Source organism: Hylobates moloch, unplaced genomic scaffold, assembly GCF_009828535.3.
Source record: "Hylobates moloch isolate HMO894 unplaced genomic scaffold, HMol_V3 SCAFFOLD_10, whole genome shotgun sequence".
Lineage (NCBI taxonomy): Eukaryota > Metazoa > Chordata > Mammalia > Primates > Hylobatidae > Hylobates > Hylobates moloch.
Window position 1 is genome coordinate 40125052 of NW_026652285.1, and position 19533 is coordinate 40144584.

Consider the following 19533-nt stretch of genomic DNA (forward strand, 5'->3'; position numbering starts at 1 on the left):
ATTATAGGCATGAGCCACCGCACCTGGTCCCATTTTCAGCTTTTCAAAGGATACATTCTTTCATCACAAAATTATTTTGCTCAAGGTGTTGCCACTTTCTCTCCAAATTTGTAAGCTAAAAACATAAAAGAAAAATATTAATTAGTACCCATATTAAAACAATTAAATGTGTTTCTAAGAGGATAAGACAAAAAAAACTCTCCAACTTTAAATCTTATCAACTTACATTTTATTGAGATAAAGCCATGGTAGAAAAAAAAGATTAAATAATAGTAAATAGATTAATACAGTGATGAATCCTATAACATGTTTTACTCTATATATTTATTTTAATTATAAAATATTTTAAATGTTTACTATACCAATGAACATGCCAACTGAAAGACAATTTATGATTTTCCTTTCCCTAAAAAAATTTTTAAAAGAAAAATGGGACATGATGGGAATCTCTTCTTAAAATCTGGAAGTCTAATGCCACAAATATAATATATATTCAAACACTGTCAAAGGTTCAGCCATATAGGAGAAACTTCCTTATTTCCAGGGCTAAATTTCCTGTCTAATTCCACAAGCTGTGATAAGAGCAGAGCTGCAGTGTGAAGATTATAAGAGAGCTGGTAAAAAGCTGGCACTGTTACAATAATTTCTGCATCAACAGGAAGCTAATGTGGATATTATATTGATGGTTGCTTCCTCAGAAGACAATTTTACTGTTATAGAATTAAATTGTTTTTCTGATTTAATTAACCTTGTAACTCTGGTTATGGTCTTTCTTTTTTAAGATGCACATAGTTTTTTCCAAAGCAAAGGACCATTTGAAAATTGAAATGCTAAAACAATGTTCCACCTGGACATTTCAAAGAAGTAATGATTAATTTTAAAAATACAATAATTGAAGCAACAGTGGAAATGTTTCTTTCTATCCTCACATTAAAATAATTTTCAGGGCGTAAATTCAGGCTTGATGTAGATCCATCTCATTGTTTCCTCCAAAGAGATAAATCTAGATATTAGAATGAATCATAGCTAATTAATTATGTGAACTGTATGTGCTGTGAGCTGGTATTACTAAATCACATCAATCTTCCCCAGACAGGACCTTGAAGTTAAGATGGATTTAAGGAAGCAGTCAGCAGTTTCTGGCAGTAAATCTCTAATAACCTTCAGCAAAGTCAAGTACCAGACTTTTTTGTCATTGTTTCATACAAACAGGTGGCCTTCTTATAATGCATCAGACCTGTTAAGTGCTATAGGAATGGTATAAAAGCAATGCTGTGTCAGATGGCCAAATTCCTTTTACATTATACCTCTACATTATTGACTCCTTTAAACCTCCAAGGACATCATGAAGCAAAAATTCATTTTGAAAATCTGTTTTTCCCTAACTTATTTAAATAATCTGTTTTTGTTTTTTTTTTTTTGAGACGGAGTCTTGCTCTGTCGCCCAGGCTGGAGTGCAGTGGCACGATCTTGGCTCACTGCAAGCTCCGCCTCCCGGGTTCACGCCATTCTCCTGCCTCAGCCTCTCCGAGTAGCTGGGACTACAGGCGCCCGCCACCACGCCCGGCTAATTTTTTTTGTATTTTTAGTAGAGACGGGGTTTCAGCGTGGTCTCGATCTCCTGACCTCGTGATCCGCCCGCCTCGGCCTCCCAAAGTGCTGGGATTACAAGCGTGAGCCACCGCGCCCGGCCAATAATCTGTTACATAAAATTCTTTATAGATGCCAAAAGCCAGTAGGAAGACCAGGATTTGACTTAATCAGTTGGGATTCACAAAAGATGACAAATAACACAGAGAAGGATTCAAAATTGTGGCTTATGTTATGATTTCCAGTTATCAATACATGGAGTTAAGAATAAAATTAGCAATTAATGTGGGGATAAACAAGGTAACCACTCATTGGCTCTAAGAAATGGTGTTTTTCAAGTGCTTTCCACCTTAAATCATCTATTCAGTGAATGAGAAGGGCTAATATTCCCTAAGAAGTATCAGTATTTTTTTCTAAGAATCACTGAAGACAATGACCTCACAAACTTTGTCTTGTTTCTTCCCCAGCACTCATCCTCACTCTAAACAACCTAAGAAAACTGTGTCACTTATAAGTCTGTATCTAGGTTTGCATATGAAGTAGAACAGAATAACTGGTAAATTTGAATTATGTAAATTAGTGACTTCTAAGCTTTTAGTAGTTGTAGCAAGCTTTCATGAGATTCTACCCTTTTCAAAAAGAATGTAAGGTGTATGTTGTTTTCAAATGGTACATCCATACAATGAAATAGCTAATGCTATAGAAAAGTCACCAAAGGCCGAGTGTGGTGGCTTACACCTGCACTCCCAGCACTTTGGGAGGCCGAGGCGGGTGGATGACCTAAGGTCAGGAGTTTGAGACCAGCCTGGCCAACAAGGTGAAACCCTGTCTCTACTAAAAATACAAAAAAATTAGCCAGGCGTGGTGGCTGGTGCCTGCAATCCCAGCTACTTGGGAGGCTGAGGCAGAAGAATTGCTTGAACCCAGGAGGTGGAGGTTGCAGTGAGCCAAGATCACACCACTGCACTCCAGCCTGGGTGACAAGAGCAAAACTCCATCTCAAAAAGAAAAAAAAGGCTGAGCACAGTGGCTCATGCCTACAATCCCAGCACTTTGGGAGGCTGAGGCAGGAGGACAGCTTGAGGCCAGGAGTTCAGGACTAGCCAGGGCAATATACAGCAAGACCCCGTCTCTATAAAAAATAATAAAAATTGACTGGGCATGGTGGTCTGTGCCTGTAGTCCTAGCTACTCGGGTGGCTGAGGTGGGAGGATCGGTTGAGTCCAGGAGCTCCAGGTTGCAGTGAGCTACAATTATGTCACTACACTCCACCCTGGGCAACAGAGTGAGACTCTGTTTAAAAAAAAAAAAGGCTGAAAAAAGTTAAGAAAATGTTGAAAGACTATATGAATAGCATGATTTCATTTTTTGTAAAAACAATATGGATGTATGATTGCAAAGGATGAAAAGACTACAAGGATATGGCACCAAAATGTTAACAACAGTTGTACTTAGGTAGTGGAAAATCAAATGACATTATTTTTATTTTGCTCTATCATGAGCACATAACTATATGAAGAAAAAGAGAGGTTTTTTTTTTTTTTTTTGAGACAGTCTCGCTCTGTCACCCAGGCTGGAGTGCAGTGGCGCGATCTCAGCTGACTGCAAGCTCCACCTCTCAGGTTCAAGCCATTCTCCTGCCTCAGCCTCCCGAGTAGCTGGGACTACAGGCACCCGCCACCACTCCTGGCTAATTTTTTGTATTTTTAGTAGAGGTGGTGTTTCATCGTTGTTAGCCAGGATGGTCTTGATCTCCTGACCTCGTGATCCGCCCACCTCAGCCTCCCAAAGTGCTGGGATTACAGGCGTGAACCACTGTGCCTGGCCAAAAGAGGGAATTTTTAATGCATTTAGGGTTTTAAACCATGTGTGCAAATTTCTCATATAGACTAATTAGATATAAGAATGATCAATCTTTTTCAGACCATAGTTATTGACTTTGTATATGACACATAATGCTTCATTCAATCATTCAACAAATAATTGCTGAGCACCTACTATGTGCCAACCAATAGCACAGTGCAAGGAATAAAGTAAACGAGACAGACCTTATCTCTGTCCCGTCAGAGCTCTCAATCTAGACCTCATACACTGTTCAAGTAATTATCAGCAAGATGAGTGATATTAAAAGGGGGCTGCAGGTATATATATCTATGCATCCTATGTAAATAATTGGAGATATGAATTAAGAAGTTCAAGGATATCTGGATTGCTCTTTATAGCATTATTTCAATGGTTTTAAAACTAGAAATTACCTAAATATCCAATGAAAGGGAATTGGTTCAATATATTATGCTACATCCATGGACTAGAATAACATTAAGCTATTGATATTCTTTAAAAGTCAATATATATATTGATAAGGGAAAGTACTTATGATGTATAGTTAATCATGAAAAACAAGCTCCTAAATGATATGTACAATATGGTACAATTTCTGTAAATGCATAGAAATAAATGTGTACCTAAGTATATGCATAAATATGTGTATACACATATCTATCTATCTATCTATCTATCTATCTATCTATCTATCTATCTATCTATCTATCTATCCATCCATCCATCCATCCATTGACTAAAAGAACCCACACTAAAGTAACAATAAGCATTCTCTCTTCTGGGTGGTGGGGTACTAATCATTAGAATTTATTTTATTTGTGATTTTACGGATTTTTAGTTTCTGTATTAGTAATGTTTCACTTTGAAAATTTTTAAAAGATACTACCCTATATATCTTAATAGTTGTGCCCAAGACAGTACCTAACACAGCTGGCTTTCAATATAGGTTTATGGAAGGTAAGAAAGCAGGAGTCCATTCATTCTGAATGAAGACTGTACAGAATCTGGCTGTCTTAAAAGTCAGAAAATCTGGAAGGTATATAAAGCAAATTTTAAAATAAAAAAAGATTGTTTGGGGGTGAAAATATAGACTAAGAGAATTTCAAAGTCATTTAAAACATTTTTTACCTGAGAATGTGTCTCATTTTCTTGCAATTGTGTTTTTAGTGCCTCATATTCTATGTTTAGCTTCTCCATTATTTTCTTAAAGGCATTTCTGCGGGTTGATAATATCATTCTCTCCTGATGTAATTTCTAGAAAGATCCAAATAGAAGAGACAGGTTATAGAAAATATGTAGTAAGCCAATATAAATCACATTTAACTTAATTTCAGTAACTATATTCTGGTAAAATTATATCAAGGCTATAACTACTCTAAAACCTGTTTGTAAAAATATCCTTTGAACTATAAGCTATGTTAACATTATCTGTATTAATAACTCTATTAATGCTGCCATATCTCTCCCGACCATACCAAATTTAGTCTAAATTAATGTAAATGGCAATGGAAAGCCACTGACAAGTTTCAGGTAGGATAGAGTCATAATCTAAACTGCATTTAACAAAGCTCACATCTGCTGAAATGCTCTGTATTAAGTAGCAGCTTATACCTTGCTTTTCAATTTTTGCTTTTCTTTAAAACTTTAAGTCACTCTAAATTCCAACTACATATGTAAACATTTTTATATTTCCTCACTTATATATATAAAATAACTTAAAATAACAAATCCTATAAACCACAAATATATTACATTTGATCAAGAAAAAAAATCTGAATTGTAATTCTGTAAGACTTGGTTAACATTTACCTTTTCCTTTTCTTCACATGATGATTTTAAAGCTGGCAAATCATTATATGTCTCCAGATCAGTTGTCATTTGCTTAATTTTGCTTTTTAGAGAATGCTGTTCTTCAGTCATCTTACTTTCTAGATGCTCCATTTTCTGCAGATCCAACTGCAGACGTTGACTCTCTGAAACATAAGAATTTAAGGTGATAATCAAAATTTTATTCCTTCCACATAAGGAAATGTAATGCAACTATTAAAAATCATGTTTTATAAGAATATCTGTAAAAGAAATACATGTTCACTGTAACCAGTGAGATAATATAAACTAAGAAAAAAAATACTCGTCCCCTCAGTAACCAATTTATTAGGGAATCAAGTTAACCTGATATCTATTAGCCACAACTGTCTCCATGCTAACAAACATGTAAGTTTTTTTCTTGCTTAGTAATATAATCTATATTATGAGATAAAGACACATCATTTTTAATAGGAGCATGACACAGTTATGTAGGGAAAAAACCAAGTTATAAAACATTATATATATATTTGAGCACAATTTTATAATTGCACATATAATCAACTCTTACTATCTGTGGTAGTTATGTCCTATGAAGTTATTGTGAACAATGAGTTAGCAAATACTGAACTATTGCTCCCAAGGGAAATACAGGGTTAAGTTCCTGTGAGCCTTTAGTCACATTTTAGTCAATTAGCCAATACACAATCTTGCTTTATGTGTGTTTGTTTAAAGACATTTTATTTACTATAGGTTGTAGATTCACTAACATTGAACTCACATCCAACAGCACTGTAACTTAACGCCTGAATTAAGTTTACCTATCACACATTTTCTCCATAAGGCACATCATAGCCTTTGTGCTTAGGAATACTTAGCACATCAGCACTTTGCTTGGGGCCATTTTAAATGACATGATCACCAACAGAAAGCACAAAAATGCAAAAAACATGCCACTAAATATACTGCAAAAAGGAAACCTGTTTATAGTATGAGAACTGATATAAGAAGGCAGAGTGTTGCCTTTTTCACCTTCTGTTGGCAATGTGCACGTCAGGCTGTTGAAATTTTTCACGAGTCTGCGCATGTCCACAAATGATCATGAAAATGCTGCAAGGATTGATTTGGGGGGGGTACAAAGTAACTTTAGTGAGAAGGCAAATTCACAAATATGAAATCTATGAATAATGAGGAGACCTGTGTGTGTCTCATTCTTACATTCAAAAATATCAAGCATCTACTATGTGCCAGGTGCTGAGGATATAATAGCAATCGACAGAGACATGGTTTTCACTCAGGGAGCCATATTTTAGAGGTAGAAGCAGGCAATTAAATAAGTATTTACAATAAACTGGATAAATATGAAAAGAGTAGTACAGGGTTCCATAAAAGCATGTAGCAGGGATGAAGAGAGCTCTCTAAAGATATGCCTTTCAATTAAAGGCTTAAGGTTTATGAATATCACACAAAGAGGAAAGTAAAAGTGTTCCAACAAAAACAATCAGCATGTGCAAAGTCCAGAGGTAAGAAAGTCTAATACCTTTGAGCCAGTAACAGAAGTTCAGCATACTGAATAGTAAATGATATGAATGAATTTGAAGAGTAAAAAACAATGCTTCGAAAGTCACTGATTTGAGAAAAGAGGCTGTTACCCAACCAAAATTTTTAAAGTTAGTATAATTAAGCCAGTATTTCTTGAATGTTTCCTTTTATCCCTTTAAGAGTTTTAAAAGTCAACCACAGCAACATACACTATTTAAAAATATATATGTATATGTACACATAAATACAAATATGTATATAGCAAGACTTAAATGTTGTTGCAAAGAGTTTTGTTTTGTTAGATTCTTATCTCTACCAGGGTTAGAAATAGTTATGAGAATCAAAGAGCTGAACAAGTGACTAAGGCTTATGCTATTTTAATGCTCTAAATATGAACTGTTTTTAGCCTGTAGATATTTTGACTATTTGGAATAAACACTGATATAAATCTAATGGCAAGTTTAATTTGAATATATACTGGGGAAATACATTTAAGAACCATACAAATTGATTTTTCTTGATAAAAGGAGAAAATGGTTGGTACAGGGTAAAGTTTATCTTCCTTTAACAACAGGTCCCCAATGAAAAGCTAAATGCTACTCTAAGGGAAGAGACAGGAAGAGGATGCAGTCTAGTTCCTTCTGATATGCTGTGAAGTTGCAAAGTTTACCAAGCAGTGTGTACATAGTAGCAAAATCTCAGAAGGAACCACTTTGACTCTGGGAAGTGTTTCTAAGATAGTCTGTCATCAGCACATTTGTTTACTCTCTGGAGTTTCCTTTCCAAAAATATAAATAAAAACTATTGCTGATGAATCCCTTGCCTCTTTGCCCATGCAGCACACCAGTGTTTCTCAACCTTTTTCTTACCTTATTGATTCCCTAAGAAGTCGATTACAGACTCTTTTTCTCCAATCACCTCCCTCCCTTGAAATTTTTACAACACCCATGTGGTGTGTAGCCATTTAGGTACGGTGACCTCTGGAGGGCCATTATAATATCTAAGTTTTATTCACCCTTCCCCCAAGAAGTGATTGCTCCATTTAAAAAAAAAAAAAAAAAAAAGCCAGGCGCGGTGACTCACGCCTGTAATCCCAGCACTTTGGGAGGCCGAGGCAGGCGGATCACAAGGTCAGGAGATCGAGACCATCCTGGCTAACACGGTGAAACCCCATCTCTACTAAAAATACAAAAAATTAGCCAGGCGAGGTGGCGGGCGCCTGTAGTCCCAGCTACTCGGGAGGCTGAGGCAGGAGAATGGCGTGAACTGCGCGGGGGGAGGGGGGGGCGGAGCCTGCAGTGAGCCGAAATCGCACCACTGCACTCCAGCCTGGGTGACAGCGAGACTCCGTCTCAAAAAATAAAATAAAATAAAGTAAAAAATAAATAAATAAACAAGCATGGAGTACACTAAATCCATTATATCTGAAAGGCGAACAAGAATATTATAAACCTCTCATGGTGCTTTCAAGATACAAAAAATTTCTTGAGGTGGGGGATGGTGTTAGGGAAAGAAAGAAAGAATAAATTATATGGTTGAAGTTAAAATGAAAACAATGTAGTAAATGAAATTAATTATAAGCATCAAAGAATTTAACCCTTACTAAGAAAAATTTCCAGCAAAATCCTTATCATAGTATTAAACTGGATTTTTATCTCCATTGAAGCCAGTTTTCAATTTTTTTTTTCAAACTGTACATCTCTGGAGAACACATAATGACTAATTTTTTTTTTTTTTTTGAGATAGATTTTCGCTGTGTTGCCCAGGCTGGAGTGCAATGGCGCGATCTTGGCTCACGGCAACCTCCACCTCCTGAGTCCAAGTGATTCTTCTGCCTCAGCCTCCTGAGTAGCTGGGATCACAGGCTTGCGCTACCACACAGGCTAATTTTGTATTTTTAGTAGAAATGGGGTTTCACCATGTTGGTCAGGCAGGTCTTGCACTCGTGACCTCTGATGATCCGCCTGCCTTGGCCTCCCAAAGTGCTGGGATTACAGGCATGAGCCACCTTGCCTGGCCCATAATGACTAGTTGTTAAAAGGAACTATAAACACAAAGTATAAAGTATGGAATGAATACAAAGTCTTGATTATGGAATTTGTTTCCTGGTATTGATTTTTGCCTTTTAAAAAATGTACATTTCTTGACAGCTGTTACAGAAAGATAGCTTAAAGGGGGAAAAACTTGTTGAATTTACATTGACTTTAGATAAATGAAAAACTTAGGCATGAAGGTCTAAAATACGAAACAGGTTTTCTAGATGAAATAGTAAAACTATAAGATTATTTAGTTTATAGAAAAGAGAAAATATTTTTAAATAATCATATATGTCCAAAAGAAATGAAAATAGGATCGTGAAGAAATACTTACACACCCATGTTCACTGCAGCATTATTCACAATAGCCAAAAGGTGGAAGCAATCTGTCTATAGATAGACTTTAAAATATGATATATACATGCAATAGAATGTTATTCAACCTTAAAAAAGAAAATCCTTCTTTGCTACAACATGGATGAACCTTGAAGACATTATGCTAAATGAACTAAGCCAGTCCCAAAAGGACAAATACTGTATGACTTCATTTATATGAGGTAATTTAAAGTAGTCAGACTCATAGAAACAGAAGTAGAACGGTGGTCTCCAGGGGTCAGGGGATAGGGAAATATGGAGTTGTTATTCAGGAGGTATAGTGTTTTAGTTCTGCAAGATGAAAAAGTTCTAGAGATTTGTTGCACAACAATGTGCATATAGTTAACACTACTGTACACCTCAAAATGGTTAAGATGATAAATTTTGTTATGTGTTTTTTTACCACAATAAAAATATACTCACAGTCAAACGAACAGTAGTTATATATCAAGAATGTAACTCCTCCAGTTACTTGGCATACAGACATAGAAATAAAACTATGGCAAACAAACTCTCAACAAATCTGGATATAAAATAGGCTTAAATATAGCAATTATATACCTATATCACCACTATTAACGTAATTAATAGCATTCAGTATGCATTTATAGGTCCATAATCCCTTATCTAAAACTCTTGGGCAGTTCTATTTCAGAATGCAGAATTCTTTGGATTTTAGAAAAGTGATATAGCACATATACGAATGATTACATAACTCCCACAGCAGGGTCTGAGGGGAATACCTTGTCATCAAGTACACGAATATTTCTAGAGCAAAAAGCATAAACAGTCACACTAGGTAGGATAATTAAAAACTATAAATAGCCTCATGTCAGGTCAGGTCAGGTTTTGCTGCCAATATCTTTTTAGATTTTGGGAATCCAGATAAAGGTATTATGGATCATTATTTCATTTCAAAAATCTTTATATATATATATTTTTTTATTATACTTTAAGTTCTAGGGTACATGTATACAACGTACAGGTTTGTTACATATGTATACATGTGCCATGTTGGTGTGCTGCACCCATTAACTCGTCATTTACATTGGGTATACCTCCTAATGCTATCCCTCCCCTCTCCCCCCACCCCACAACAGGCCCCGGTGTGTGATGTCCCCCTTCCTGTGTCCAAGTGTTCTCACTGTTCAATTCCCACCCAAAAATCTTTCAACATTCTTAAGTTAGCAAATATTAATTAGGTCTTCATTTCTCACTGTCTCACTAATTGTAGTAATTCCAGGTAGACAAAAACATAGTGAATTCAAAGCTGCGACACACCAGCATAAAGAACACCCATAGAAGCCATTAGTTCATAAACCAAAGATCCCATACAAATTTTTACATGACTTTATCCTAGTCTCTTTAACCTCAACTTTGTTTATCTGTATCTAATCTCCACCTGCACCATCCCAATGGCAGCCATTATCCACATGTGATTTTTGAGCCCTTTTAAGTATGTCTAGTCCAGGCCAGGTGCAGTGGCTTAAGCCTATATTCTCAACACTTCGGGAGGCCGAGGTGGGCAGATGGCTTGAGCCCAGGAGTTTGAGACAAGCCTGGAAAACATGGTGAAACCCCATCTCTATTAAAAATACAAAGTATTAGCTAGGCGTGCTGGTGTGTGCCTGTAGTCCCAGCTAGTTGGGAGGCTGAGGTGAGAGAGTCACCTAAGCCCAGGAAGCAAATGCTGCAGTGAGCTGTGATCACGCCACTGCACTCCAGACTGGGCAATGAGAGTGAGACCCTGTCTCATAAATAAATACATACATACATAAATAAGGCTAGTCCTAATTGAAATGTCGTGAAGATAAAATATCTCTTCGATCATTTTTATATAGCTTACGTGTTGAAATAATATCTTGGCTATATCAGTTTAAATAAAATATATTATTAAAATTAACCTGTCTCTTTTTACTTTTTCAACATGGCTACTAGAAAACTTTATATAAATATAATCTATATTGGCATTACATTTCTCTTGGACAGTGCTGCTCTAGTCGCATGATAGCAAGCATGACTGAAACTAATTAAAATTAAACATCATCTCTTCTTAACTATCCAAGACTGGGCTGGATATGTGTCCTATGTACTTCCTTTGCTCCTTATGCTTACTTCTATCATAGCATTATTTCATTGTATCATAACTGTCACTCCACCAAGTTGAAACTTTCTTGAGGAAACAGATTAGATTTTTTTTAAGCCTCTTATACTGACAAAGATTCAATCCTTGACCAAACTAGCTAGGCTCCTCTGAGCTCTCTTCTCAACTAGGCCTCAACCTCTGCCTATAAAAATTCCACTCTCAGCACACATGATTTCATGCACCACCTTCTACCCACATTAGAAGATTTAAACAAACAGTTTCTAACAGCTCAAGTCTGCATCCCTGGGATGACCCCATCCCCACTTGAAGTGCCTGCCAGACAAAGCTCAAGGCCGCCAAAAGAATGTACTATTTATTCTAGCCCATACTGGTCAACAGGCCCCTGACTACCCTATTTGCATTGGCTACCCTATTTGCATTGGGTACCCTATTTGCAACAGGCCCCTGACTACCCTATTTGCATTGCAAATACTATTTGCATTGCTATAAAGGAATACCTGAGACTGGGTAATTTATTTTTAAAAAATAAGTTTATTTGGCTCATGGTTCTGCAGGCTGTACATGAAACATGGTGCCAGCAACTGCTTCTGGTGAGGGCCTCAGGAAGCTTACAATCATGACAGAAGGCAAAGGGGAGCCTGCGTGTTACCAGGCAAGAGAGAGGGAGGAGGTACCAGGCTCTTTTAAACAACCAGATCTTGCGTGAACTCACAGAAAACATACTAATTACTGCAAGGACAACACTGAGCCATTCATGAGAGATCTGCCCCCATGACCCAAACATTTCCCACTAGGCCCACCTCCAACACTAGAGGTCACATTTCAACATAAAATTTGGAGGGGACAAAAAATCCAAACCATATCTATATGTACCTCCCACAACTCAGGAGTATTTTCCTCAAGTACCTAAAAGCCATTCCATTAAAATGTGATTATCAGGAAAGTTAGGGCCTCTGTCTGCTAGTCTGTGTACAAGCATAGACTCCTAACTTGATAACTGCCAGCTAACAGACACAGCTGGCCTAATCAGCATGTACATTGACGAACCCTGTAATTTTTCATTTCCCTTACTACTCCCTCATTCTCCCTTTAAAACACTCAATCACCTCTGTACAAATCAAAGTTGATTTCAACTCATGTTGGATCCTCCTTCCTTACTGCCACACTGTATTACTAAAATCTGTCCTTAGCACTTTAACTTGCATCCAGCTTTGTTTATCTTTAACAATACCCAGAATTACATAGCACAGGCTTGAAATAAGTATTCAATAAATGTTGCTAAATCAGTGACAATATACAACATAATACTAGCCAGCTGATGAAAAAAGCCACACATAATTCTGGGGCAATAGGCAATCATAAATTATAGCCTCCATCAATGAGGCTTTAAAAAAATCAAAGAGAATAACATTGATATATTAAAAAAAAGAATATTAAAATTAGGTTGTTTTCTCACCTGAAGTCAAATTCTGAACTGTACTTTGTGATTTCTGCACTTCAGTAGATTTAAAATTGAGGTCATCCTGCATCATCTTTAGCTCTTGATTGGTGATAGAGGGTATCTGTTTCATACGATTTATATTCTGCATTTGCAGAGAAATAAAAATAGAAAAAAATCCACTGATTTAATTCTCAATAAAACTCTTGGAAAACACCGTCAAAGGATGAGATGTTTGGATTAGGTATTTGTTTTTGAAATACACCATTCAAGTTATATGTTGTATAGAAAATGAGATTCCAAATTGGGTTTTCTCAATAAAGACAGACTATAAATTCAAGATTGTGGGGTTTTTTTTCATTTTCTTTATTTCACTGTAGAAAAAATTCAACTACACTATTTTAGAAACTGGTTGGAGTCTTAAAACACTAGAATATTGAAAGGGGACCATGCATTTCATAATAGATGCCCAATAAACATTTTTTGATAATTTGAGATACTCATTACATATACATACAAGAATCTTTTTATTTACAATAAATTTACAGTATAAAAATATATTAACATTTTCTAATACGTCTAGATTTTGAAATTATCTCTGCACATGTTACTTTCAAAAGTTCAGATAGATTAATAATGGAAGAAGATCATAATAATTACTCTGAATTAGTGCTTCATTTACTGCTGAATATTGATATTATACATGTCATCCTTTTTCTCTATCACCCTAATTACCTGACATTTTGCTAGAGTGATAAAAAAGTTAATAGCTGAAATAAATAGTAACAAGTAAGGGAATTGAATGGAAGCAGTTAAATGAGAAGATACAATAGTGAGCCATTCTATTTTTTGAGTTGTATTTGGAAAGTTAATCACGGCAAAAATAAAGAGGACACCAAGTACATGGTACTCACTCGACTACAGTGCTCCAAGAGTGCAACAATGTTGGCTTCTATCTGTGCCTTTTGTTCCAGTTCCTGATTCTTTGTTTCCTCAAAAGTCTCAAGAAAAGCTGACAATTGGAAAACATAAGAGAGGTTACTGTTGATAGAGTTAACACTATATAAACTGTGATTTGCAGGTCTTAAGAGTGCTTTTTAGAATTTTTTTTTTTGAGACAGAGTCTCACTCTGACGCCAGGCTGGAGTGCAGTGGTGTGATCTCGGCTCACTGCAACCTCTGCCTCTGGGTTCAAGGGATTCTCCTGCTTCAGCCTCCCGACTAGCTGGGACTACTGGCATGCACCATCACGTCCAGCTAATTTTTGTATTTTTACTAGAGACACGGTTTCATCATGTTGGCCAGGATGGTGTCGATCTCTTAACCACGTGATCCACCCGCCTCGGCCTCCCAAAGTGCTGGGATTATAAGCTTGAGCCACGGCACCTGGCCCAATTTTTAGAAATTTTAAGCTGCCACTGTTTAATTTGTTATTAACCCAAAGGTAATTATTATTCAATAAGAACTTTATATACTTTCAAACTACCTAAATCCTGTGACCTTGATATAAGTAAATCAGAAAGTTATAAATATAGGCTCAAAAGAAATACCTGATAAAATGACAATCAGAAGAAATTTGCTTTTATAAAGATCTCCTTTGATACATCAATAATTATTAACACCCTGGCTACTAACTTTATTTCTGTAATTTCCATTGCTGAATACCTATTTTATCTGAAAATAAGTATTTTATTTATAATGCTGGATTCATTTCAACTAAATGAATTTAATAAATTATTCAGATTGTAAATAAATATTCTAGGAAATTATCCTTTTACTTGTTTAACATGGAACCAGCTCTTATTTACATTTACGTGTATTTCTATGGAGCATCTAAAAAATAGAAACTTTCGGCCAGGCGCGGTGGCTCACGCTTGTAATCCCAGCACTTTGGGAGGCCGAGGCGGGCGGATCACGAGGTCAGAAGATCGAGACCATGGTGAAACCCCGTCTCTACTAAAAATACAAAAAATTAGCCAGGCGTGGTGGCAGGCGCCTGTAGTCCCAGCTACTCGGAGAGGCTGAGGCAGGAGAATGGCGTGAACCCGGGAGGCGGAGCTTGCAGTGAGCCGAGATTGCGCCACTGCACTCCAGCCTGGGTGACAGAGCGAGACTCCGTCTCAAAAAAAAAAAAAAAAAAATAGAAACTTTCAGTCAAAAATAATTTTACTGTTAGCATGAATAACATCAATAGCTTGCCTTCTGTAATGGATTCCCATTTCACTTTTTTCTTATATTTAGTATATGTTTTAAAGTGAAACAGTCTTCAACAAAACATTTTTTATTTGAATATGGTGGTAGAGGACCACAATCAACATTTTTTACAAAACTGAATTTTCTTTAATGTCCTGCTTCAGCATTCATACAGGTCTTATGTGTGAATATCCTGCTTTTATAATCTGTTGATCATACATTAAGTGGACATATGAGATTTTTATATATACAAAGGCATAAATGAACATTGTCTTTCAGGGATTATTTTTTAAGGAAAACAAACCATAATTAATATGTGGAAAGAAATCTGAGCTAGGTGACCTTCTATTTTAAGATTCTGTAGTATAGAAATTCTTTCCATTCATTCAGTAAACATTCATTAAATGAACACTTATTGACACCTAAGTGCCAGATACCACACTAGGTACTATCTAGTAATTTCCAATACTGTGGTGTCATAACACATTGTTCCCTGATTTTATACCTTTCTCCTTTACCAAAAGACTTAAAAAAATGTTTTTGAGATAATTTTTGGTATTTACTGACATTTTAAAGAAAACTTGGTACATTGTAAAATAAAAGCTGACAATTACTCTTTTATAGCATGCCTCCATGAAGGTAACTATTGACATCAGACCTACATGAAATTCTAGCAAAATGATAACTTAAAAGGAAACCAGTAATAGATAATACATGCCAATTTTTAAAAAAAATTATAAATGCATAACATAAGTTTAAGTGAAAACCAATTTATAAAATCAGGCTGAGATTTTTCTAAGTGAATCAAAACTAACAAAAGGCAACTAAAATTACAGCTGGTGATAGAAAAAAGTGACAATATCTGGTGTGAGGGCTAATAAACAATGAGATAAGTATTATGGAAAGCTAAATATTAAAGTGAAAGATACTAAAGGTGAATATAGTGAAGCATGTAAAAGAGAACATTCAATCAATAAATGATCTATAGCAGCAGTCCCCAACCATTTTGGCACCAGGGACCGTGGAAGACAATTTTTCTATGGACCAGGGCCGGGGGGCAGATGCGGGTGATGGTTTTGGGATGAAACTGTTCTACCTGAGATCATCAGGGGTTAGATTCTCATAACAACAGTGCAACCTAGATCCCTCGCATGCGATAGGGTTCACACTTATATGAGAATTTAATGCTGCTGCTGATCTAACAGGAGGCAGAGCTAAGACAGTAATGCTCACTTGCCAGTGGCTCACCTCCTGGTGTGCGGCCTGGTTCCTACCGGTCTGCAGCCTGGGGGTGGGGACCCCTCGTCTATAGGTTTCCTCTATACAGACTATGAATGTAAGTACTAGCTTTAGAATCTAGCCCCAACGTATAGACACTCATCACATATCTTTTTAGAATTTTCTACCCATCTCTAAATTACACTAGAAACTATTTTTCAAGGCAAAATGCTTTGAATGTCCACACTTCTGCATTTATTAGCCATTATATCTGCCCAAAATGAGGTCTCTGAGTTGGTATAAATGAACAGCAATCTGAAAATATATTTTTATATCTACAAGAATATCACTTACCATCCATACGTTCCTCTCTTTTCTTTAGCTCCTTGTATTTCTGGTTCATTTCACCTATGAGAGATATAAAATACAACATTAATTTCAAAAATTCCACATACAGTGCTCTAAATTAAAAATCTCTCTTTGGTTCTCTCTATGCCATTAGTCATTGACTATTCAATGTGTTCCATTAAGTGAAATTCTTTTACAATGACTTATAGAGACTTTTAAAGTAGACATATGCGTGTAACTTGAGTATGTGGAACAAACAATATGATTGGAAAGGACTTAAAGGCTTTCCATTCCCAACCTGGGGCTATTCAACCTATACATGAACACTATGGGTGCTGAGAAACATAAGTTCCCAAGAAAGTCCATTCCATCTTTGAAAGATCACCAGCAAGACAGCAGAGTAGCTTCACTCACAGAGTTTATACTCTAAAGATTTAACAATTAATTAAAATTAAAAGGTACTAAGTGCTATCAGAGGAAAAATAAAAGATGCTATAGGAGCACACAGCAAGGGCAACTAATCTAGGTCAGGGTTACAGAGAAAGTTTCCCTAAACAAGTAATATTTAAGTTGTATTATAAAGAATAGTAGGAGTTACCTGGTCAAAATACAGAAACTGCAAATGTCAAAGCATTCCAGTAAAAAGTTTCAAAGTGAGGATGAATATGGTAGCATAAAGAACTGAGGGAGTGGTATGGCCGAGGCAGAGAATGAAGTGAAAAAGTAGCACAAAGATGAGGCAGCTTACGAAGCACCTTATAAGATCCATGTTAAAGAGTCTGGACTTTCTCCTAAGGACAATTACTAAAGAATTTTAACCAGGGAGATGAAATAATCCATTTGCAATTTTGAAACATATTTCCAGTCTGGAGAATAAAAGAGAAGTAAGACTGGAGGCAATAAAACCAGTTAGAAAGTTGTCAGGATAATCTGGGTGAAAGATGAAAGCTGCCTTGAGTAGAGTGGTGGTAATTAGGATGGAAAGTAGTGAATTATTATTTGTGACATTTAAGAGCCAGAGAGATTGGTTTGGTGAGGGTTAAACAGGGAGGAATCAAGTATGATTCCCAGGCTTCTGGCGTGGGCATCTGAGAAGATGGTAGTATGACTAACCTAAATGGGGAAAAAGTTGAGAAAGAGTTGCTTACAGCAGTTTTGGATATGTTGAGTTTAACAAACATGAAAAGCATGTCTAAAGAGACAAAAATCCAAGGCCTAGAAAAATGAATGAATTCTGCCATTTTAGCCTCACAGAGGGACCCATTAGTAGGAGTGGATCATGATTATTTTATGACAATAGGATTTCACTGTAACAAAAACTGAGCTTTAAAGGAACATGGCAGCTGCCCTCTGTAGAGAAAGCAGACAGAGACATGAACTTCCATCTGTGCATATACTTGCTTGGCGTTACGTGAATTATGAGAACGCAAGGGTGATGGCAAAGTCAGAGATGTGGATTAGCAAACAGCTTTTCTGCCTTCTGGTCTGAAGAGTTTTCTGAAATTCATTGATGACAACCTCAGCTGATACTGAGAAAATCTTATGTTAAGGCTTCCAAAATATTACTGGTAGTAAAAAGCTGCAAGTGAAAGCTAATGTTTAAGGACAGTAAATACCTAATGGTCACAAATTCCTAGCCAGGCTACACCCAGCACCAATAGGAAACCCTGGATCCACTCAGATAAGGCTCTAGGTGGATTAGCAACTTTACTCAACTACTACTCAGTTCAAATGATCAACCATGGTCTCAAAATACACTAATGCACCGTGATGAACTGTGAAGAGGAGGCCAGAGGTAATTTGTTATTAATTAAACAAACTTTGTCTGTGTATGTGTGTGTGTATATATATACACACATTTGTAAAATATACTACAGACAGGTTTTTGAGTGGGAAACAGAAAGAGTTGGAGTTTGCAGCACACGTGATCTGGGATACCCTTATAGGAGGAAGATGTGCATATAAATATCATTGCACATGTGAAGTGGCAGAAAAGCTACTATCTCCTGAACCTGCCATGGCCCATGTTTCCAAGAAAGTCCTAGTTTCTTGTTCTGGCTATTTAAGTTCCACTCTTGGGAGACTGGTCAGGCATTAAGGGATTAGGAGGGAGGCCTGGATCCTAGACTTTACAAGGATTTAACTATCATCTTATCTTTTTTCTTTTAATCTTAAGAGAATTCCCACACATGATGTTTCCAGTTTCTCATCTTGCTTTTAAACCCCAAGACACTGCAATGAGGCTTTTCCTCCTCCTATTCCAATGAAATTGTTCTCAGTGAGATTATACAACTGCTTAATGATCAAATTCAAAGGGCAGTCAGTTATCTTACTCTGTAATATTTGACACTATTGATACAACCTTTCAATTTTCTTTGTTTTCCTTTATGTTTTATTTTTGCTTTTTGGGGGGATGGGAGGGCTTCCCTGGCTATTCTTACTCTCAGACCATTATTTTTCTGTCTTCTCTTCATGGGTCTGCTTCCTTCTTCATTTATATTCTAGAGTTCTGTTCTTAATGAACTTCTAACGCTATATCCACGGCAATTTCATACAATCTTGTGGTTTAAGAACTCTCAAATTTAATGTATTCTCTGAGTTTTAGATTCTTTAATCTAAATGCTTACTATATATATTCATTTGGAAGCCCTTTCAGGACATCCTAACTCAGTATATTCATAATTAAACTCACAGTCTTCCCCCTCTTTATTCCCTATTACATTTGGCTGTCCTCACCATCCATTCATCATTCAAGTCAGAAACCTGAGAGGAGACTCCTCCCTCCTTCTCTCCTCAAAGTCATCCTTCTAGTTGCCAACAGATTGAGCTGGAAGATATAACTGGTTAACATTTACAGCTGCACAGCTGGCCAGCTGGATTAGATGGGACAGCTCCCACACATCTCAGCAGGTTCCCAAGCTTCATAAAACTTCCTCCAATATCACTATTGCTAAGAAGGAGAGTGGTCAGAGCATTAGTGAACTTCTCTATTTTGTGATTTCTCAGTGGAGGATTAGTACCTGAGTTGCCCATAAAGG

At 36.6% G+C, this 19533-nt stretch overlaps 1 protein-coding gene across 4 annotated transcripts in view; it reads right to left on the minus strand.

The window, feature by feature from the left end:
- Positions 1–19533, minus strand: part of IFT74 (intraflagellar transport 74) — a 98061-nt gene that overhangs the window by 6215 nt on the left and 72313 nt on the right. For all 4 annotated transcript variants that reach the window (XR_009215192.1, XM_058445236.1, XM_032164213.2 and 1 more), the window contains 6 exons: positions 16502–16555; positions 13651–13748; positions 12755–12881; positions 5242–5405; positions 4561–4686; positions 55–115 (listed from right to left, as the gene is read on the minus strand). Coding sequence is in view for 3 of the 4 variants with exons in the window: in XM_058445236.1 (XP_058301219.1) it covers positions 55–115; positions 4561–4686; positions 5242–5405; positions 12755–12881; positions 13651–13748; positions 16502–16555 (630 nt within the window). In the remaining variant the exon portion in view is untranslated. The remainder of the gene's footprint in view (positions 1–54; positions 116–4560; positions 4687–5241; positions 5406–12754; positions 12882–13650; positions 13749–16501; positions 16556–19533) is intronic.